Source organism: Arachis stenosperma, chromosome 2 (assembly GCF_014773155.1).
Source record: "Arachis stenosperma cultivar V10309 chromosome 2, arast.V10309.gnm1.PFL2, whole genome shotgun sequence".
Lineage (NCBI taxonomy): Eukaryota > Viridiplantae > Streptophyta > Magnoliopsida > Fabales > Fabaceae > Arachis > Arachis stenosperma.
Window position 1 is genome coordinate 877132 of NC_080378.1, and position 24569 is coordinate 901700.

General features: G+C 34.3%; 2 protein-coding genes and 1 pseudogene across 2 annotated transcripts; 2 read left to right on the forward strand and 1 right to left on the reverse strand.

Moving 5' to 3' along the window:
• Positions 1 to 6073: 6073 nt before the first annotated feature.
• On the reverse strand, positions 6074 to 6463 carry LOC130961154 (uncharacterized). Its single transcript, XM_057886879.1, has one exon. The coding sequence runs from the start codon at positions 6461 to 6463 to the stop codon at positions 6074 to 6076; it is 390 nt and encodes a 129-aa protein (XP_057742862.1).
• Positions 6464 to 9336: 2873 nt separating this feature from the next.
• On the forward strand, positions 9337 to 11411 carry LOC130961157 (pentatricopeptide repeat-containing protein At2g46050, mitochondrial-like; annotated as a pseudogene).
• Positions 11412 to 17661: 6250 nt separating this feature from the next.
• Positions 17662 to 22783, forward strand: LOC130961822 (putative disease resistance protein At3g14460). The gene is made up of 3 exons (XM_057887844.1): positions 17662 to 21519; positions 21835 to 21913; positions 22463 to 22783. The coding sequence occupies exon 1, from the start codon at positions 17818 to 17820 to the stop codon at positions 21499 to 21501; it is 3684 nt and encodes a 1227-aa protein (XP_057743827.1). The 5' UTR covers positions 17662 to 17817; the 3' UTR covers positions 21502 to 21519; positions 21835 to 21913; positions 22463 to 22783.
• Positions 22784 to 24569: the final 1786 nt, after the last annotated feature.

A 24569-nucleotide genomic window follows, 5' to 3' on the forward strand; every position in this document is an offset into this window, starting at 1 on the left:
TCTCTAAAAGATCACGTGATCTTCATTTTCGTCCCGAATGATTTTTTTAATCAAATTAGTCCGTGAAAGATAAACGGTAAGTCAAATTAGTCCTTCCGTAAGTTGGACGATGACGTGTCATGTTAAGTGTCACGTGACATGATGACGTGGCACGCCACGTGGCAGGTTAGTGACACCTGACATGCCACGTGTCACTTGACATATAGAAAAGTTTTTTATTAGTCAAAATAGTCTTTTAAAGTCCAGACATAAGTCATTTTCATCCCTCAAATTTTAAAAATTAGTCAAACTAGTCCTTATATCTTTTTTTATAATATTAAATTTATAATATTATTTTATACTACTAATTTTAATATTATTTTTTAAACCTTAATAAACAAAATTTTCTTTACATAAAATAATAAAAATAATTAAATTTTTATAAAGTTATTTTGTTATTTGTATTTTAAAATTTTACATTTTCAAATTATAATTTTTTATGTGAATTTTTTTTATTTAAATGAGTTTACCAAATTATTGTTGATTATATATTTAAAAATTTAATATTTTAAATTTTACTAAATAATATAGTAATTATTTTAAATTTTAAATCTTTTAGATTTTTTAAAATTATAATTTTTATTATTATTTAATTTATATAGTAAAATTCAATAATTGAAAAACTGGTTTATGGAATCACTTTTTGAATCTTAATATTCTAATAATTTTTTTTAAATATTTCATTTAAAACAAAAGGAATTTTATTTTAATACGAAGCATATCTATTTATATAATGTACTAGTGCGGAGTAGCCTGTGTTATGCATAGGTATAATGTTTTCTATTTCATTTTATCTCATTAATTTGTGAAATTAAAAGAAAAATTATATAATCTATCTCAAACATATGAAACACATCACCAAAAACAAAAAACATATGAAACACACAAAAATTTATTATGATCTTTGCATATATTACGCTTAAGAATCTAAGTATCACTACCATTACATCTTATATATAAGTAATACCGTAATGAAAAAAAAGATGTAGTAAAAAAAATAGTGGTATAACTTTGTTTAGGTTAACATACATAAATTTTGATTTTGAGCATATAACTTTGTTTAGGTTAATAAATACATACATTTCAATTTTGAGTATATATATATATATATATATATATATATATATAATAGAAAAGAATAAGAGAGATTTTGAGAAGAATTAAAGGAGAGACATAATTTTATTGAAAAATTTTTTAAGAAGAAAACATACAATTATTAATGTTTTGTTTGTCAATTACATTTCTATTAAAATTAGTAGTATCAAAAAATATTTCAAATTTAATATTATTAAAAAAATTATATCAGGACTAGTTTAACTAATTTTTAAAATTTGAGGGATGAAAATGACTTACGTCTGGACTTTCAAGGACTATTTTGACTAATTAAAAACTTTTTTACATGTCAAGTGGCACGTGTCACTGACCTGCCACGTGGCGTGCCACGTCATCATGCCACATGGCACTTAACATGACACGTCATCATCCAACTGACGGAAGGACTAATTTGACTTACAGTTTATCTTTTAGGGACTAATTTGATTAAAAAAATCATTCGGGGACGAATATGAAGATCGCGTGATCTTTCAGGGACGAATTTGAGCATTAACCCAAATTTTTACATTACCCCTATTCCCTCTTCCCAAACCTAACCCTAATGTTATCCATACTAACCCTTTCATAACAAACACACACGGCTGCCCTCTCCTAACACACACACGGCTGAGGATGAAAGAAAGAAAAAGAGAGGGAAAACGGAGAGGGAGAAGAGGGGAGAAGGAGGGTAACGCCGGTGAAAGCCACGCCGGCACGAGGAAAGAGAGTGATGCACGTGAGAGAGAGGGAGAGGGAGAGAGAGAGAAAGAGAAAGAGAGAGAGAGAGAGAGATGGAGACCACAACGGAGAAAAGGGAGGAGGTGCTGCCTCTGCCGCCATCAAGTCGTAACCGTCTGCCACCAAGGAGCCCAAAGAGAGAGACTTCAAGAAAAGGGTAGGAGAACGCAACGGATCCCGTCGCCGGGAAGGGAGGTAATGGTGGTGGGTGTTGTCGCCGCCACTGCCGTTGATCGAGACCATCGTCATCCTAGTTGAGGTCATCGTCGTCGCCAAATAGGGCAGAGAAGGAGGGCGCGAACAGGAGAGAGAAAGGGGAGCTCTGCTAGAGCTCGTCACCGAAATGCTGTTGCCTTCCACCACCCAACACAGAGCCGGCCTTCTGTTCTTCCACTTTCACTGTGGTTGCCTCTGTTGTAGGTGGAAGAAGTCATTGGAGAAGGGATTGTCCTGCTCTGCTTCTGCTTTTAGTCTTCCATTGGTTGTCGAAGTCTCTAGGGCCATGAATGTTGCCGCTGGAGTCGTCGGAATTGTTGCCGCCAAGAGCCACCACTGCTATACTTTTACATTAGTAAAACAAACCCCATTCTTCTTGTACTTGACATCTCTTTCTATTACTGTTCCGTTTTTATCTACTTTACTGTCTCGCTCCATTTTTGTGCCCTTTTTTCTTGATTAATTTGCTTTTGCTGTTGTTCGTTAAGGGCTAGAAGTGGTAGTGATGCTACTAGTGTTGTCAAGATTACATCCGCGACGTAGTCGTTGCTACTGTTTGAATTGAAATTGCTGTCACTGGCTCAGTTCAAATTCTGCGTCCTTTTGTTCCATTCTATTCCAACCTTTCTCACATTTTAATTCGGTACTTCGGGTTTGGTCTCTTCGATCCCTTAGGACCAAGTTATGAGTAGACTTTACATTTATAATTATTTGGCATTACATCTATAATTATTTTTATATATGCTGCTTGAATTTATGACTATACTTACAAGTTACCAACAAAAGATTTAAATTTGATTTTAATAAGAATTTATTAGAACTAAATATTTATTTTTGTGAAATTCAGATTTTTAATCTGCACATGAGACGGTATATATGTTTAATGAAGTTTTGTATTATTTTAGAATATTCAATTTTATTTGAATATGTGTTTCTGGAACATTAAAGTATTGTGAATACTCACTTATATACTCTGATTTTGTAAAGTATATTCAACATTTCATATGATTGAAAATGATTTTTGATGAGAAAATATTATTTAATTTGATTAGATACTGTATATATTTAAAAGATCAAAGATTGGTTGTATTTGAAATTATATATTTTGAATTGCTTTGGGAGACTCGTATTAGAAAATCATAGTTAACGGCGGTTATTGTAATAGCCAGAAAAAAAAATAAATAGATAAGCCGGTGGGACCCACTCCTAGATTTTACTTTCTTCTTTCTCTAACCCTAGCCACACACTCTCTCACTCACCTCCCACCGCCGCACACACCCTCACTCTCTTCCCCGCAACACACACATACCCAAACTTGACGGAAAAAGAAAGACAGAAAAGAAAAAGAGAGAAGAGGGGAGACCGCAAGAAGAGAAGGGAGGAGGAAGGAGGGAGTTGTTCACACCGAGTCATCACACAAGGAGAGAGAGAGCCACGCCTTGTCACCGCCAGCCTGGAGCTCGCCATTCATGCCCCGTCGCGTTGCCATCAGAGGCCAGAACCAAGAGATGCGTTCGAAAGAGGGGACGAGTGTGAGAGAGGAGACGAGGAAGGACAGTTGCCGTCGCCATTGTTGAGAGAGAAGAGAGGGCTTGAAGAGAGAGAAACATAATGTGCGAGAGGAGCCGTCGTGAATAGAGGGCTGTTTCGGCCGTCACCGATCGCCGTTCGGGTGAACCTTGGTTGCTAATGGAGCTGTTGGTGCCGCTGGCGCTGAACCATTCTTGTCAATAACCCAAACTATCGCAGCTCCACCTTGTCACCGCCCCAATCTAAATTCTACGCTCATTCGTTCCATTCTACGTCAATCCTCCAATTTTGACCTTTCGGGTTCGGTATCTTCGGTCCCTTGGGACCAAGTAATATTATTACCAAAGGATTTTAAATTAGATTGAATAATCAATTTATTAGAACTAAATATTTATCTTTGTTAAGTTCATTTTAATATGCACATGAGACTATGTGTTTTTATGAGGTTGTATACATGTTTGATGAAGTTTTGTATTATTTTAAAATATTTGATTTTATTTGAATGTGTTTCTGGAACATTGAAGTATTGTTGATACTCACTTATATACTCTGAATTTGTAAAGTACATTCGACATTTCATATGATTAAAAATGATTTTGATGAGAAAGTATTATTTGATTTGATACTGTATATATTTGAAAGATGAAAGATTAGTTGTATTTGAAATTATATGTTTTGAATTGGTTTGGGAGGCTCGTATTAGAAAACCGTAGTTAACGGCAGTTATGGCGTTAACCTAGATGCATCGGGCTCAGACCTCAGCTAGCAGGGGCGTTGCTAGCCTAACGTGTAGGCCACACGTTGGATCTGTTATTTCGTACGGACACACTAGAGGAAAGAGCTACTCATAGAGGTGGAGCCGCCCAAAGTGTAGACTCTTGATTTGATTTCTGTATGAGAACTCTCTTATTGATTCACTTATTATTATCAACTATTATTTTCTGATTGAAATTATTTTGATATAATGTTTATATAGTCTCATGTCAATTATAGATGTATTGTCTAGTCACTGAGTTGCAAAACTCACCCTGTTTTTCTAAAAACATTTTTTAGGAACAATTACTTGTCTATGTGAGGCTTTTTATTCAAGATGTAACGATCTGCAATGAGTACTTATTTGTTGATGAGTTCTTAGATGTATATATGCTCCATATGACAAAGGCTGGGTCCAACTATTCTTAATTATTTTAATTTTTGTTAAAATGTATAATTATTTATTTTAGAACTTGTAAAATATTTGTAACTTTCTTATTCAATTTATATCTGAGTATATTAGGCTTACTATAGAATTATTTTCCTGAGCACCGTTCATGGCTCATTTTGGGCTATGACAGTTTATGATATTAACCTAGATGCATCTGGCTCAGATCTTAACTAGCAGGGGCGTTGCTAGCCTAACGTGTAGGCCACACGTTGGATCTATTATTCCGTATGGACACATTAGGGGAAAGGGCTATCCTTAGAGGTAGAGCCGCCGAAGTGTGGACTTTTGATTTGATTTCTATATGAGAACTCCCTTATTGATTCATTTATTATTATTAACTACTATTTTCTAATTATAATTACTTTGATAATAATGTTTATATGGTCTCATATGGATTATAGATGTATTGTCTAGTCACTGAGTTGCAAAACTCATCCCTTTTTCTAAAAATATTTTTCAGGAACAAATACTTGACTATGTGAGACTTTCTAATCAAGAGTCACGATCTGCAATAAGTATCTATTTTTGTCGAGTTCCTAGATGTATATGCTTCATATGTCACAGGCAAGATCCAACCATTCTTAATTATTCTAGTTTTGTTAAAAATGTATAATTATTTATTTTAAACCTTGTAAAATAATTGTAACTTTCTTATTCAACTTATATTTGAGTTAGTTAGGCTTGTTAGGGTACTATTTTTTCTGAGCGCCAGTTATGGCTCAATTTGGACCGTGACAATTAATTAACTTCTAATCAAAGGTAGGTGCAACAGCTTTCATAATCCCTTTGGAAACATAATCCCTTTCAGCAATGTTTTAGAAAGGTGAGTGAGATCATCACATGCAAATCATTAAGAGATAAGTCATAGTAATTTACCTCTTCTTGTTGATTTTCATTAGCCAAGAAATAGATTTGTGCTCTTTCTTTAGAGTCTTCTTCCTCGTTTGAGTCAATCTTAAAATCTTCCTAAGAAACCATAACTCCCTACCTTTTTGGTTCTTTTGAGTTGCCACCTCTGCTTCTTCCTTTGAGTCTTATCATCCTTCTAAGTTTTCTAACAAAAAAATACAAACTTGTCATCTGGTAAACAGTCATTGAATAAATCATCCAATGATTCAGTGCAAGATTTAAGAGCCACTCCCCCTTTTTTTTCGTGAGTGATTTCCTATTCTAGTAACTTTTCTCTTAACTCATTACAGGTTATTTCACTTTCCACTCTCTTGTCAAGCTTCTCAAGATTTTCCTCACTAGTATCTATTCGGAATGAGTAATCGCCATAGCTTCCAACCTATTACTACTGATGATAAAGAATCTTTCGAACATGTCATCACTTGATTCTCCTTCCTTCATAGAGAACATCTCATACTCTTTTCTCAGCATGTCAATTCTGGTTTCTTTTATTTGTGTGGTACCCTCATGTGTGGCTTGAAGATTATCCCAGATTTTTTTTGCTGTTTTGCATCTTGAAACCTTTCGGTCTTCCTTGAAGCTGATTGCACAATTCAGCATGTTGACACCATTGGCATTTAGTTTTCCTTTCCTTTTGTCATCTTCATTCCATTCTGCTTCGGCTTCGGGAGAGACAACACCACCAGCGTCATCCTTTGTAGGGACTTGAGGACCTTTTATGATTATCTTCCACATGTTGTAATCCACTGATTGAGAAAATATCTTCATTCTTTCTTTCCAATAGTTGAAGTTTTTCTTTTTTTTTTTTAAGAATGGAGATCTGTTGTTGGACTGTCCTTCTGTCAGAATATAAGCCACTGTGTTTGAATATAAGCCATCAGGATCTTTCCTCCAAGCTGTGAAGCTTGATCTCTTTGAGACCAAGTTCTGATACCAATTGATGGTAATCAGTGGCTAAGAGAAGGCGGGTTGAATCTTAGCTATCCTTTTTGCAGAATATTACTTTTGCCCTTGTAAAGAAACTTCAGGAGATATTTTTACTATTGTCTCATTAGAAGTTGAGAGACATTTTCATTTTGTCTCCTGAGTGCCCGAAGCAGAAATGAAGCAGAGAAGAGAAAATCACACCAAGATGTATCCTGATTCAGCTGCTAAGTGCAATGCAGCCTACATCCAGTCTCCATCACAACAGTGACGGAATTTCACTATCTTTCAACAGAATTACATTCATCAATTCTCCCTAAGATCTACCTAATCTTATCTGGGACAAGTCCAGATTCTAACCCAACTTGAACTTGACTAGGACTCACCCTAACTTTCAACAGCAAAGTGCTCACCCAACTTGTAAGAGAACAAGTCCAGATTCTAACCTAACCTAAACTTGACTAGGACTCAAACATAGCTTTTAACTGCAAAGTGCTAATCCAACTTGCAAGGAAATCCTCTCAGAATCATGACAACAAAATAGAAATACATACAAAGAATTTCTGAGATAACTATGACTTTTCTTTAACTCTCTGCCTTTTTTCACTCATTGGCATTTTCTTACAAAACCTCACATTTTGCCTTTTACCAATGAAACACAGACAAACTAAACTGAGAAAAAGAAATATTCAATGAAAGTCATGGAAGAGAAGAATAAACAGCTCAAAGAGCTATGGGAACCCAAACGTGTGCATATTATATAAGAAAATTTTATAAAACGTCAATGATATTTTCTTTTAAATTAATTTATAAAATTCCTTAGACTTGTGTCTTCTGAAGAGTAAAAAAAAAAATTATAGTAGAGTAAAACTTACCTGAAACTAAATAACATAGTGTAACATACATCTTTGATCAATATTAAAAAAATTAGCCTAATTATGTACATAAAATCCTAAAAAATACAGTTCTATCTTTTTTAATTAAGTTAGCTTTAAAATACCAATAACTTTTTTTTTCCATGTGCTGCTTTTAATCTAAAATTCTAGAAAAAAATTGATTTAAAATGTTATAAAATTATTATATTGGCACAACACTTTATTTTTGTATGATAAACATACACCACACTTTATTAAATAATCTTTTTATAAAGTATTTAAAGTATATAAAAATGTACTCCTATTATAAAAAGAGTATTTAAAAAGTCATTAAATTTTTATATGTTATTAAAATTTAATAAATACAAGTACATTTTTATATGTTATTTTTAATTCAATGTACTAATAGGAGTTAAAATTAATTTATATTTGATAATTTTATACTAAAATTAATTTGTTATAATCTTGTTTTATACTTTTTTTTAGTATATTTTTTTATATTATATAGTATTTTTTTTAGTATCTTATTGTATAATGTGTAATTCGAAGAAGATTTAGCACTTGGGAGTAATTCGAACCAGTTCAATTCGAATTATGCTGAGTTCACGAATTCGAATTGCATCAATTCGAATTATGTATGTTTCACGTTTGCATGTAATTTGAAGTTGTATGATTCGAATTACATTCAAGTCAAGTTCGAAACAAGGTGATTCGAACTACATAAATTTGTGCATTAATTAATTGGTGAATTAAATTTTGTTTGAATTATTCATGTAATATATATCTCCCCATAACTTATTTTAGTTTCTTACCCTTAAATTAATGACTGATGTGTATCATATCCACACTACATGTGGACTTGCTTGGATTATTCAATTCAATGCTTTGCTTCAAAGATGGGAACCATAAATGGTTGTTTGGTTATCAATAGCAGTCATGAGAAAAATGCTTTAGATATTTATTTTTGTCTCGTATGTCAAACAGGTATATAATTAGAGTACAAAATAAAATAATTACAAATAAAATATAAAATTTTTACTTTTTATTGTTGCTATTGGATTAACAATAGTATTTTTTGGATTGTAGACTGTTGGGGCGTTAATCTAACGGTTTAATTTAGAGTAAATGATCAAATTAGTCCCTAAAAGATCATTCATTCTCCAAATTCGTCGCAGAAAGATTTTTTTAATCAAATTCATCCTTTAAAGATTTTAAATTAATCATGTTAGTCCTTCTTTCACTTTTTTTTGTTGATGATTGCAAAATTTGCTAATGTAACAATTTAAGTGACACCTCAATAGAGTCTTAATTAACTATTAACATAATAAGTTTATGAAATTATATCAAATCAAAACCTAATTGAGGTGATAACTTGAGACATTGGAATTTCTCAATTTAGAGTTGATTTGATCTAATTTCATAAACTAATCGGGTTAATAGTCAATTAGGACTACTAGGTGTGTGTTGTGATGTTACTTAACGTACTACATCAACAAACTCCAATGTTATTAGTAATGAAAGTGACAAAAGGATTAACAAGACTAATTTAAATGATAAATTTGATTATAAAAATTTTTGGAAGACCAATATAGAAAACGAGTGATTTTTCAGGAACTAATTTGACCATTTATTCGTTTAATTTGAGATGTAAAAATTAGATCTTCCAATTTTTGGGAGACACAGAAATCGAATTCTCCGATTAAAAGATTAAAAAAAATTTGAGGTACACAAATGGCTCCCATTTTAGTACTTTTGTTAGTTTTAAAAAATACAAAAAATATATATATAATGTTTTTATCTTTTTATCCTATGATCTTCAAATCCCTTTTCAAAAAACAGTTCCTTTTCCCTCCAACACTTTTCTCATTTGTAACTCAATGCTTCAGTAACTATTCTCATGAACCACATCCATGTAATCATTCCCTTAGCAGACTCAAAGCTTTTGTTCCAATTCGTAATGAACCCAACTTCAGGGACCCTGAAATTGTTCATTTGTTTTGTGCTAAAGCCCTCAAAGTTGCTGCTATAAGGGCTTTTCTCCCTGAAGGGAAACAGTTGCATGCCCATTTGATAAAGTTTGGTTTTTGTCATGTTCTGTCATTGCAAGATCAGTTCTTGAGTATTTACCTTAAATGCAAGGAAACCAAAGATGCACTTAAACTGTTTGATGAATTGCCTGGGAGAAATGTGGTCTGGTGGAATATCGTGATCCGTGGCATTGTTGGATGTGGAAATGAAAATGACCTGAATCCTCATCTGGGGTTTTGTTATTTCAAGCGGATGTTGTTCGAAAAGGTGGCTCCGGATGATATAACATTGAATGCTTTGATTGGTGTGTGTGCAAAGCTTCATGATATCGAAATTGGAGTACAACTGCACTGTTTTGCAATGAAAAGAGGACTTGATTTGGATTGTTTTGTAGGTAGTGCTTTGGTTGATTTTTATGCAAAATTTGGTTTGGTTGAGAATTCAAGGAAGGTTTTTTGTGCTGTCACACATAGAGATTTGGTTATGTTGAATGTCATGATTTCTTGTTATGCCTTGAATTGTTTACCAGAAGAGGCCTTTAGCATTTTCAACTCAATGAGATCGGATGGTGCTAATGGCGACGAATTCACTTTTAGCAGCCTGCTAAGTATATGTGATATTTTAGAATATTATGATTTTGGAAAGCAAGCTCATAGTCTTATTCTGAAACTGTCATTTGAATCCGATATTCTAGTGGCGAGTGCATTAATCAATATGTACGCAAAAAATGAAGATGTCATTGATGCAAAGAGAGTATTTGACAAGATGGCGATTCGAATGTTGTGGCATGGAATACCATGATTGTAGGGTGGAAATAGTGGCGAAGTGATTGATGTTATGAAGATTCTCAGAGATATGTTACTCGAAGGAATTTTCTCCGATGAACTCACTATTTCCAGCGTTCTTAGCTCGTGTGGCTATGCTTCTGCCATAACTGAAACTCAGCAAGCTCATGCCTTAGCAGTTAAGCTATCATTTCAAGAATTTGTATCTGTTTCCAATTCTTTGATTACTGCATACTCCAAGTGTGGTAACATAACTAATGCATTCAAATGCTTCAGATTGATGTTAGAACCTGATCTTGTTACATACACTTCACTGATAAATGCATATGCATTCCATGGTCTTGGCAAAGAAGCAACTGAGATGTTTGAGAAGATGATATCTTGCGGCATAAAACCTGACCGGATTTCTTTTCTTGGCATTCTCTCTGCTTGTGTGCATTGTGGATTCGTGAACGCAGGACTGCACTACTTCAAATTAATGACAGATGTGTATCATATTATTCCTGATTCAGATCACTATACTTGCCTTATTGATCTCCTTGGAAGACATGGTTTCGTAAACGAAGCCTTTGAATTCTTGAAATCAATTCCAATTCAAGCTGAATCGAACATGTTAGGAGCATTCATTGGGTCTTGTAAACTGCATGAAAATATAGAACTGGCTATATCGGCAGCAGGAAAGCTTTTTGCCATAGAGCCAGAGAAGATTGTGAACTATGCTGTCATGGCTAACATTTATGCTTCTCATAATCACTGGCTTGATGCTGAAAGAGTTCGAAAAACCATGAGGGACAAGAATGTTGCTAAATTCCCAGGTTGTAGCTGGATACAGGTTGGTAATCAAGTTCATTCATTTGTGTCTAGTGATAAGGCACACCCCAAAGTTTTGCAGATTTATGCTACTGTAAAAATGTTGCTTAGTCCATTGAAAGAAGAAAATGGTTTGAATTTGTAAATGGTATACAGATCATGATCTACAACATATTGGGCATATTTTACAACAACTCAATTTTGGGAAATGCTTTTGGTTTCTCTAAAGTTGTATGAACAAGGATTTGATTAAAACTTTTTGTTGTGCTTTGTAAGTATAATCTTACTTGGCCCTAGGATCACTCACTCATATAAATGACGCTATCATATTTTCATTTTTCAAACTCACTAACACTCATAAAACAAAGGAGAAAATTTCAAAACATACTCATTTTCATTATGGAACACACACATACAATACACAAGGCATATGTGCCTTTATATAGGCAATGTTTCCTACTAAAATAATAATTTGTGAATCAAAAATCAATTTTGTAATGACTACCATGCTATGAGTTGTCTTCATGAATCTTCCTTCAATTTGCATTCATGTAGTTTCCACAATCTTCTAATTTAGGTTGCTTGTCCTCCAATTTCAATTCAATTTGATTTTGAATTTCTTCAATGTTGTAAAATGTTGTAGTTATACTACTCTCTTGAATGTTCTTGGTTATTCTCCAAATTTCCAACATCTTCTAGTAAATTAATGATTATTGTTTTCAATTCAAAACTTTGCTTCTTCTTTGATCATTTTGACTTCAAAAATTCTTCATGAAAATTCTAGTCCATGCAAGTTGATTTATAATGAATTAACATTGCCTCCCTTAAATCAAACTTGCAGAATTAATCATTCCAAGCATCTTCTTCAATTTGTAAAATAATTCAGTCTTCAATGGCTTTGTAAATATATCTGCAACTTGTTCTTCAGTTGGACAGTACTCGATCACAACTTCTTTTTCATTCACCAACTCTTTGATTTTGTGAACCCGAATATCAATATGCTTCGATCTTCCATGAAATACTAGATTTTTGCAAAGTGCAATAGCTGATTTGTTATCACAAAATATTGTTGTTGGAGTACTTTGTTTCTCGTTCAATTCTTCAAGAATTCTTCTTAGCCAAACTGCTTGTGTTGCACAACTTGCTGCTGCTATATATTCTGCTTCTGCTGTAGATAGTGCTACTACTACTGGTTGTTTCTTTGACGACCATGAAATTGCACCAGAACCAAGATGAAATACAAACCCTGAAGTACTTTTTCTTGTTTCTATATCTCCGGCCCAATCACTATCAATGTAGCCAACAAGGTTTACTTCATTAGTATTCTCATAATAAATTCCATCATTTAAAGTACCTTTGATATATTGAAGAATTCTCTTTGCCACTTGCAAATGGTTGGTACAAGGCTCCTCCATAAATCTGCTAAGCAAACCAACTCCAAATACAATATCTGGTCTAGTCGCAGTTAAGTACCTTAGACTTCCAATCAAGCTTTTGTAATATGTAGGATTCACTATTCTTCCTTTATCTTCTCTCAGCAACTTGAACTTCTCTTCGACTGGAGTAGAAACTGGCTTTGAATGCTCCATCTGAAATTTCTTCAAAATATCATTTGCATATTTCTTTTGAGAAATGAAAATTCCATCATCTCTTTGAACCACTTCAATGCCAAGAAAGTAAGATATCAAGCATATATCTGTCATTTCAAAGTGCTTTATCATAGCCTCCCTGAATTCTGCAATTACCTTCAAATTGTTCCCAGTAAAGATCAAATCATCAACATAAAGACACACGATCAAGATATCTCCAGGTTCAACGAACTTGATATAAAGAGTATGCTCAAACGGACATCTTCTAAAACCATTCTCAATTAAATAAGAATCAATCTTCTTGTACCATGCTCTTGGTGCTTGCTTTAACCCGTACAAAGCTTTCTTCAATTTATAAACTTTATCTTCTTTTCCAAGAATTTCATATCCTGCAGGTTGCTCAACATACACTTCTTCTTCTAAAGTGCCATTTAGAAATGCAGACTTAACATCCATTTGATGTATCTTCCACTTATTTTGAGCCGAGAGAGAAATAATCATACGAATAGTGTCTAATCTAGAAACAGGAGCAAATACTTCAAAATAATCGATACCTGGCTTTTGTTTGTATTCCTTAGCAACTAATCTTGCTTTGAAACGATTAACTTCACCACTGGATTTGTACTTAGTCTTGTAAACCCATTTTACTCCAATCGGCTTCTTATCTGCTGGTAAATCTGTCAGCTCCCATGTGTCATTTTTCTCAATGGCATGAATTTCTTCATCCATTGCTTTCTTCCAATTGTTGTCATTAAAGGCTTCTTCAAAGTTCAACGGCTCACAATCTGAAAATAGAGCAAAATTTATGATTTCTTCATCGGACGGATCGTTGTCATTGCCAACTTCATAATCTGCTAATCTAGCAGGTAGTCTCCGCTCTCTTTGAGGTCTTCTAGATGATTTAGGTTGTTCGGTTGCATCTGGTTGTCTTTCTTCTACTTCGTCACATGTATTTGAAATTACAATCGACTGCTTTTCTGTCTTTGTGTTCCAGTCCCACATGGCTTTCTCGTCAAACGTCACGTCTTTGCTGATGATCACTTTCTTTGTTTTTGGATTGTACAACTTGTATGCTTTTGAGTCTGTGCTATAGCCAATAAAGATACACTTCTCGCCTTTGTCATCTAACTTCTTCCTTAATTGATCTGGTACGTGGGCATAAGCGATACACCCAAAGACTCTGAAATGATGAATGGAAGGCCGCTTTCTACTTCAAGCTCCCTCTGGAGTTTTATCACGAACACTTTTTGTTGGACACCTGTTTAAAATATGAACTGCTGTTGCGACTGCTTCTGCCCAAAACTCTTTAGGCATTTGTTTTGACTTGAGAATGCATCTAACCATATCCATGATGGTTCTATTCTTTCTTTCAGCAACTCCATTTTGTTGAGGAGTGTATCTAGTTGTTAGTTGGTGTTGAATTCCGTGTTGCTTAAAGTATTCTGAACATGTAAGATATTCTGTTCCTCTGTCTGTTCTGAGAATTTTGATTTTACAGCCACTTTGTTTTTCGACAAATGCCTTGAATGTCTTAAAGACATCACATGCTTCTGATTTTTGCTTCAAAAAGTATACCCATGTATATCTACTAAAATCATCAATAAAAGTGATAAAGTACCTGCTACCACCATTACTTGAAACTTCTACAGAACAAAGATCTGAATGCATAATTTCAAGTAATCTTCTAGCTCTCCAAGACTTTCCTGTAGGGAATGGATCTCTGTGCTTCTTTCCCAGTTGACAAATCTCACAAACACAATTGGGAATATGAATCCGTGGTAGACCAGAAACAAGTCCTTTTCTTGACAGGTAGTTTAGACCAGAAAAATGAAAGTGCCCAAACCGCATATGCCACAACCAGTTATCATCAAGTATCACAGAACTCATGCAAGAGGTATTAACATGTTGAATTTTTAACGGAAACATTCTGTTTGAAGTCATCTTTGCTTTATCAATGAACCTTCCATTGTTGTCAAATACAGTGCAATATCCACGAGAAGTTATCATCTTATATCCCTTCTCAGATAATTGTCCCATACTCAGTAAATTGTAATCAAGTTCAGGAGCATAGAAAACATCAGAAATATAACTCAGAGAACCATCTTTCAATCTAATTGGTATGTGCCCTTTTCCTTCAATAGGGATCTTTGTACTATTACCAAACTTCAATAATAGTTTAACTGAATCATCTATTGAAGAAAATAACTCCTTTCTACCAGACATATGATTACTGCAAGCATTATCCAAGTACCATATATTTTCATCTTCAGCACATGAATTACTTGTAAAAAATAAAGTCTGAGTACCCGGATTATCATCAGTGTTTTGATGCTGATTTTCTGCAACGTGTGCTTGATTGTTATTCACCATTTTGAATCTGCAATCTGCTACTTTGTGTCCATACTTTCCACAATGAAAACAGTTAAAATTAGTTCTTTCTTGATAAAAATTGCCTCGACCTCTTCCTCGGTTGACAGGCCTGAAATTCGTTCCACCTCTTCCTTGATTAGGTGGTGTAAAATTGTTGTAACTTCCTTGGTTGTAATTGCCACGACCTCTACCTCTAAAACTTCCTCTGCCTCTACTGTAAAAATTAAAACCACGACCTCGTCCTTCTTGTGTACGGCTTGATTCTGCAACGTTGTTGAAATTCACTCGGCTTTTCAGGGCTTCCTCAGTTGATTTTTCTGACTTCTCCAATATTCTGCTGATGTGGCTTTCCATAGTTCCTTGCAACTCTGCAATCGTCATAGTATCCATATCGTGGGACTCTAGTATCGTAGTCACCACATGGTCATACTTCATCGGCATGGTGCGAAGAATTTTCTCCACCACTTTGCTATCGGGCATATCTTCTCCATAGACTCTCATCTTATTGACAAGATCTGTAACACGAGTAAAATATTGCTCAACGGTTTCTGAGCTAGACATCTCGTACCTTTCATATTCTCTTCTTAAAGACTGTAGCTTTGCTTTCTGAGCTTTATCTACGCCTTTGTATGATAGCTTCAACGTGTTCCATGCTTCCTTTGCACTTTGGCATTTGCTATTTTGCCAAACACCGTATAATCTACTCCTTGATGAATTTGAGATAGCGCCAATTGATCTCTCCTCTGTTGGGCAGCATCTGCTCCTTCTTGCAAACCTGGTTCAATGAAATTCCACAGGTTCTGGGCCTTCAAATGGGTAGACATCAAAGTCTCCCAATAACTATAATCAAGTTTTCCATCTAACTTGGGATCGGACCACACAATGTTGAAAGTGTTTGCCATACCGACTCTATGAATAAACAACTATGTGAGAACTCTCTCACACCTCACAAAATCTCCAACACCAAACGCTGGATTAACCAGCTCTGATACCAAATGTAAGTATAATCTTACTTGGCCCTAGGATCACTCACTCATATAAATGACGCTATCATATTTTCATCTTTCAAACTCACTAACACTCATAAAACAAAGGAGAGAATTTCAAAACATACTCATTTTCATTATGGAACACACACATACAATACACAAGGCATATGTGCCTTTATATAGGCAATGCTTCCTACTAAAATAATAATTTGTGAATCAAAAATCAATTTTGTAATGACTACCATGCTATGAGTTGTCTTCATGAATCTTTCTTTAATTTGCATTCATGTAGTTTCCACAATCTTCTAATTTAGGTTGCTTGTCCTCCAATTTCAATTCAATTTGATTTTGAATTTCTTCAATGTTGTAGAATGTTGTAGTTATACTACTCTCTTGAATGTTCTTGGTTATTCTCCAAATTTCCAACATCTTCTAGTAAATTAATGATTATTGTTTTCAATTCAAAACTTTGCTTCTTCTTTGACCATTTTGACTTCAAAAAATTCTTCGTGAAAATTCTAGTCCATGCAAGTTGATTTATAATGAATTAACATGCTTGTACACAAAATGAGTTTATCCAAACACAATTATACTAAGAATTTATCAATCAGTGTGTAAAGCCAAGAGTAATACCTCCTTAACTCCTTTTATAATCCCTATTAAACCAACTAACAAATCATGGAACTATAAATTTACACGCAAAATTCATTTAGGTAATGTTTCACTCTTATTTTTACCCCCTAACCAAACAAATCCTTTTTTGTTTCTTCATTGAATATGTAGCTGTTCTACAGTATTAAGAAAGTTAACTTAATATTCAGCATGAGCATCATTATTTTAGCATGAGCGACAAACAGCTCATGAATCATGGTGATTTTTTCTGTAGTACAAAATTTCCACAAAGACTACATTTCCATTGGTTGTTAAAAAGTTTGCTAGGACATGATTAAAGGTTTTATGCAATTACTTTGCACCTTCCAAAACAACAATTAAAAACTAAAAGTATAGTATTATAATTAAGAGCCAGCAAGACACTCCACTAACACAATTTTTTTATGGTACCATACGGAGACCCTGAGTCAACTGCCTTCGTCTTTTTGGCAACAAATTGTGGCGTGAAACCAATGTCTTTGAATAATTGATTAATATTAAATATAATAAATGTAGAATTACTAAGTTGAACAAATTAAAAGGAACTATATAGAATTGAGTTAGAAATGGAGATCACAACGATTTGTTAGCCTCTCTCCAATTACCGTTTTGGTTTCTTTATGAGAAAAATACAAATAAAGAAAATGTTCATTTCGATTATTAAGATTTAAAGCAAAAACCACTTATTATGAAACTAAACAACTTGTAATTCTCTTTCATCTCTCAAATAATTTAAGAGAACAAAAATTTAAAATTGCAAATAAAGTAAGCATAAGACATTCAATAAGGTCCGAATAATTCTATTGCCAAGTAATCTGTTGCATCTTTCAAAAAAGAAATAAAAAATGAAGAGTTAGTACAAAGCCAGCTAGGAACTCCACTGCTTAGAATTATTTTAAGTTATCTCGGAGACCGACCGATACCATGTCTTGTTGCGAAGGAATCATTGACTCCTAAGCATACACTACTTGATTGAGAAAAACTTAGCAGTTCACTACACTGCAACCATTGTTCTCTTACCTTTCTCTGAAAATCCATTCACTTTGCTGTTGTTGAGATCATATCATCATGGCCGTTGCAGTTGTTGGTGGAGCTTTGCTCTCTGGATTCATTAACATTGTCATTAACAAGTCCCTTAGAGAGGATGTGGTCAACCGGCTCTTGGGCAAGAAACTTGGCCCTCGCTTGGTTGAGAGGCTGAAAATTTCTCTGCTTGCCGCTGAAGCTGTGGTTGATAATGCTGAGTACAAGCAACTGGGCGACTATCGTGTGAGGGATTGGCTCAACGGTCTGAGAGATGCTGTTTATGATGCTGATGACTTTCTGGACGCTGTACTCACCAAAGCCGCCACTCAAAAGAAGGTACGTTCTTTGTTGCCTAGTGTCTTCCTCAACCGACATAGGAAGATGGTAGATAACATGGAAGAGGTGGTTGCAAGAATAGAATTTCTTGTAAAGCAGAAAGATGACCTTGGCCTTCAAAAGAGTACCAAGGATAATAACTTGTCATCATCATCATCATCATCATCATCATCATCAAAATGGCGAGAAACCACATGTCTGATGATGGAAGGGAAGATATATGGCAGGGAGGATTATCAACAAGATTTAATCAAAATAATAAATGACAAGAGTGAATCTCAGTTATCTGTGATTCCTATTGTTGGTTTGGGTGGGGTTGGTAAAACAACCTTAGCCAAATGGGCGTACAGGGACGTGAAAGGATTTGATGATGATAAAAAAGTATGGGTCTGCATCTCTGAAACATTTGATGTTGCTGAGATTACAAAGAAAACCATTGAGGCGATTACTAAAAAGTCTTGTACCCTTGGGAGTTTAAATTTGCTTCAAAATAAACTACAGGAAATCTTGTCGGGAAAGAAGTTCTTTATTGTTCTAGACGATGTTTGGAGCAAAGATGCCCATAAGTGGAAGGACTTTATAACTCCTTTTCAATGTGCGGCTAAGGGTAGTTCAATTCTTCTAACAACTCGCAATCAAGAGGTTGCTTCAGTAGTTCAAACATGTCCCTCTTTCATTCTTTATGAGTTGTCCGACAAGTCTTGTTGGTTATTGTTTGCAGCCAATGCATGTTTTCCGCAGTCAAACGGTAATCCAATATTAGAGGAAATCGGTAGAAAGATCATCAAGAAGTGTAAAGGGTTGCCATTAGCTGTTGAAACACTTGGGCGCTTGCTGCGAGGAAAGAATGATGCTAAAGAATGGAATGCTGTTTTAAGGAGTGATATCTGGGAATTTTCTACGGAAGATAGTAAAATTATTCCAGCATTGTTAATAAGCTACTACCAGCTACCTCCTTACTTGAAGCGTTGTTTCGTTTATTGTTCCTTGTTTCCCAAAGATTACTATTTTGATAAAGACAAACTAGTTTTGCTGTGGATGGCTGAAGATCTTTTAAGGCTACCAAAGAGAGGAGAGAGTTTAGAAGAGGTTGGTTCTCAGTGTTTTGAAGAATTAGCTTCAAGGTTATTTTTTAAACCAGCTGATGAGGATTTTCCCGAGGCGTACGTGATGCATGATCTCTTGCATGACTTGGCAATATTCCTTGCTGGAGACTTCTATTGTAGAATAGAAGAGCTTGGTGAACAACAAAAGAAGAAGGTTCTCACTCGTCATTTGTCACATTTGCCACATGGAAGCTTAGATCATCCAATCTCAAAAGTCTTCAAGTTCGTTGTCAAATCAGAAACTTTGAGGACATCGTTGTATATCAATGATTTGTTAAGCATGGAAAGCAGAGCATCAAAGTTGAAATACTTGAGAGTCTTATCCTTTCGTGAACTTGATGCATTACCAGGTTCAATAGGTAAATTGATTCATCTACGCTATTTGAATCTCTCTGGGACCAATGTTAAGACATTACCAGAGTCACTATGCAACTTGTATAATCTACAAACATTAATATTGTATAAATGTTCTAACCTGACCATGTTGCCCAATGACATGCATAAACTTGTGAATTTACGGCATCTTGATCTTAAGGGAACTTCTTTGAAAGAAATGCCTAGAGGAATAAGTAAACTGAAACACTTGCACACCTTAAGTTCGTTTGTGGTGGGCAAGCACAAAGACAATGGAATCGAGGAATTAGGAGGGCTCTCAAATCTTGAAGGATCATTTGAGATTAAGAAGTTGGAGAATGTTGCTGATGTCAGACAAGCCAGGAGTGCAAGGATGTTGGAGAAAAACTACATTGACAAGTTATCGTTGGAATGGTCTTCAGATCATGAAATGGTTTCGAACACAAAGACTGAGAGAGATATACTCGATAACTTGAAACCGCACACTGGCTTGAAAGAGTTGAGAATGGAGGGATACAAGGGCGAAAGATTTCCAGATTGGGTGGGACACTGTTCTTACAACAATATGACAAGTATAACACTATCATCTTGCAAGAATTGCTGCATGCTGCCTTCACTTGGACAACTGCCATCTCTAAAGTCCCTGCGCATTGAAGGTTTTAATCAGCTGAAGCGTATTGGTGATGAGTTTTACAAGAGTGACAGCGATCATCATTCTTCGCCTACTGCTCCGTTTCCCTCACTGGAGAGGTTGGAATTTGATAAGATGCCATGCTGGGAGGAGTGGCACGTACCTGACCCAGAAGCGTTTCCTCAGCTTAAGATACTTCAAATAGAACGTTGTCGAATGTTAAAGGGAGATATGCTTAATGCCATATTGTGGAGAAGGGATTGTTGTTTGCGGGAAGATGATGAAGGAAGGTCTGATGACGAGATGGTAGGTGGTGGGGATGCTTTATCAATAAGGCCATCTCAATCATTTAATGCAACCACCATCAACCATCTATGTTGCCTCCAAGAACTACGTATTGTTGGGTGTCCGTCTATTGTATCCTTTCCGGACAATTGTTTACCCAAATCTCTGCAAAAGCTGAAAATCTGGCTTTGCCCAAAATTTGAATTCCCCGAGCAACAGCAGCGCAACTATGATTTGGTAGACCTACAAATACAATACAGCTGTGATTCACTGAGCTCCTTGTCGTTGGATGTGTTTCCCAATCTCAAGAATTTGGAGATATCATGTTGTAGGAATCTGGAATCAGTGTCAATTTCAGAGGCACCACACGCTGCGCTTCAACGTCTCACCATTACTTACTGCGACAAATTAGTGTCATTTGCAGGAGAAGGACTGGCTGCACCCAACTTGACTCATCTTCAAGTCAAATACTGCTCAAAGTTGGAGGCATTACCACGTGACATGAAGAGTCTACTCCCAAGTTTACACTCTCTAAAGATATCTGGTTGCAAAAACATTTGCAGGTTGCCAGAGGGTGGTTTGCCGCCTAACTTGAAAGAGCTTTATGTGGGAGGTTGCGAGGAACAACTGTGGGATCTATCATGGATCGCCAACTTCCACGCCCTCACTTATCTCAGAATTGAAGGTTATTATGACTGCGACAACATAAAGTCATACCTGGGTTCGCTGCCTCACCTTCCCTCCCTTACCACTCTTGAGATATGGGGGTTTGATAATCTGGAGACATTGGAGTGCAACGAGCTTCTCCGCCTCACCTCCCTTCAACAACTACACATTGAATGGTGTCCAAAGATGGAGAATATGGAAGGAGAAAAGCTGCCTCCCTCTCTCTTGCTACTTGAAGTTTATTCTTGTGATTTGCTGGGAAAACACTGCAAGAATAAGCATCAACTAATCTGGCCCAAAATTTCCCACATTCCCACCATTGAAGTCGATTTTGAACAAATTTTCTGAATAGAGATTTCTGAAGAGGTAATCATCTAACTTCACGGATCCCATGCCACCACAATTCAATTATACATGTATGAATTTCCTTTTCCTCAAAAGAAAACAGTTCTCTCTTTCTTTACACATTATTAACTAGTTGGACTCATAATCTGATTCGCCAACAACAAAATTTGCATTCTTATTTATTTCATTCATTGGAAATCTCTGAATTTGTAGTTGTGTTCAAAAGAAATATCCTGTTATTCTCAAAAAATGTCACTGTTATATATTGTGTATTTATTTGAGAATTTCCTCAATAAATAGATATTGAATTTTTCTGTTTTCATCCATCTTCTGCAGGTACATTGTAATGAAGTAAAAGTGCCCAAATGGCAGAGATTTCATCATATATAATCTTATACAAATATTTTAGCTTCAGGTTGGTAAATTTACTCTACTTCATTCCATTCTAGAATTTACTTTTCCTCTTCTGTTGCGAAAAAGAAAAATGTTATCAAAACTTGATTTTAGAAGAAGTAGATATATGCTCTGAATGGTAAAATTGTGTTTCTACCTTTGCCACTATTTGATGTTTATGACTTTATGCTGAACTAATCGGTACTACCATGTAGTAACTTAAATTTGATTCTTTTAACTGTTTTTGGAATCTATAAATTGTACTTTTTGTTACATTCTATTTCTTGTAGTTCATTCATAATTTTAGCAGAGAGATCAATTGAAATCTTTTAAAAATATTCGAAAAGAAATTAAAACTTTCACCAAATACTAGGGACATCTAATATGGTTTTTCTTGTTTCCTTTTCTTCTATCCTTTAATCTCTTTTTAAAATTTTCTACAATATTACACAACATGATGCAGTTTGCAACTTCTTTTAAAAATAAAGCTTATTGTCTTGCCTGAAATAGAAGGTGAAGCTTTAAAATAATTTAATAATTTTTTTCCTTTTGTTTTTGCCATCTTTTGCAGGTGAAAAGTTCACGGATGTTAGAGATTTCATTGCACATATATATATAATGGAGATGTAAAGTGGATTAATGTGTTGGGAAGCAGTAGTGCTTTTTTATTTCAGCCTTCATTTTAATTGATATCTACACTAGTAAATTAATGACTGATGTGTATCATATCCACACCACATGTGGAGTTGCTTGGATTATTCAATTCAATGCTTTGCTTCGAAGACAGGAACCATAGATGGTTGTTTGGTTATCAATAGCAGTCATGTTTGGTTATCAATATGCTAAACAAATGAGTTTCAATATCTAATGCAAAGGTTGTATCAAACTTGAATTGAAGGCTTTTCTTTCTCTTTTTTTTGTTGTTGTTAAATCTACAATTCAAAGGTACGATGATGATTAACTTCATCTCATTATTGAAGCTAGCTGAAGTAGTGTTACTTATATGTTAAAGCTATGATAATCTACATCTTACCAAGCATGAAACAGTTAATTTAATTAACTTCTAATCAAAGGTAGGTGCAACATACAGCTTTCATAATCCCTTGGAAGCATATATATGACACAAAAATAAAGTAACTTCCATTGTTAATAATACAATTTCATCTGTGTAAATATAAATCTATGTTTTTTGTTTTTTTATGTCTAATAAAAAAATCCATTATTCTTTTGCTTAGAGTTTTTGCGCATCCGTGCAAAATCGTAAAATGCATATAACATAAAATAATTAATAAAAATGAGACTCACATATGTTGGTTATTTCTCTAACTCTTTAGTATAATCTAACTACTATATTTGTTTAAAAAGTTTTCTTTTCTTATTATATTATTTAAATTGTTTAGACATTGGATAAGTATATATCTTATTTATGTCATTGGCTACATTTTTATATATAATCAACCCAAAAAAATTTAAAAAAAAAATTGAAAGTTTTCTACTCAACTATATGATGATTTCTCTTAGTCTGCGAAAAGTATATCATGTGATCATGCCATTTTTAATTTAATATTGTTTTATCGTCTTCCAATTTCCATTGATTTTTTCAAGTTTATACTAATGTAAAAATAAGGTGAGAAATCAATCAAATTATTCAACTTGTGTACGAATTACCACACTGAAAGGAACGCAGTTTATGCTTATCTAGAATTACAAGATTTTTGCATTTTAAAAACAAGTTAAGGTTTTTGACTTTGAATACTAGCACAATGAAATGAAGAATATATGTTCATTTTTAGATCCACAAAGTCTAATTTAAAATTCTTCAAACTCTTTAATATTTAATGCCGGCACTGTTTGTTAACAACCTAGAAAATGAGAGGGTTGAACACTAGCAAAAACCATTCGCTCATATAGTTTTAATAAATGCATAAAAAATTCTATCGTCACGGCATGGAAATTTCTTATTAACTTGGTTTATTACTTTATTTATAAAAGTATATTTTTTTCTTTGTATTCTTGAAAGGCCAAAACAGACACTCATCAAAGGTTTGTCTCTATAGTTTATAGCATATACAGTTCATCACTTTATATATTTGATGCATGAAAAGTTGCTTTACTTTACTTTTCAATTATTGTGATATATTCTTGACTTTTCAATCATTGTCGACATTTTAAAATTGGAATTTTCTCAAACACTAAAAGATTTCAATTCATACTTTAAATTTAAATACATTCACAATAAAATTAGTCAGACTTATAAATAAGTACTTATTCATTTAATAAAGTTATAAAAAATTATTGTAAATTTCTCTAAATCTAATGTCTCAAATAGTTGACAGCAAAAATATCTCTATCTATGTAAAATTATTTTTTGGAACACATTCCTTCTCTAATGCTTCCAACCACACCCAATCAAGAAAAAGATAGCTTCAAGTTTTGAGATACGGTTCCGCTACGTTACCAACAGCATATCTGCCAACTTCTGCTAACTCTTATTTATAATTGTGTTTCATGGAAGTGTGTTCGTGGATGTGTCTAATAAAAATGTCTTTTTTATAGCTGTGTTTAATAGAAGTGTCTTTATAGATATATTTTCTGGATGTGTCTCTTTATATATGTATTTAAAATATATTAATTATTAGATACATCCACGAACACACTTTCATGAATCATAATTATAA

Coding starts and splice junctions, on each gene's coding strand:
- LOC130961154 (XM_057886879.1), bottom strand. CDS start 6,463: ATGTGGAAGATAATCATAAAAGGTCCTCAAGTCCCTACAAAGGATGAC.
- LOC130961822 (XM_057887844.1), top strand. CDS start 17,818: ATGGCCGTTGCAGTTGTTGGTGGAGCTTTGCTCTCTGGATTCATTAAC.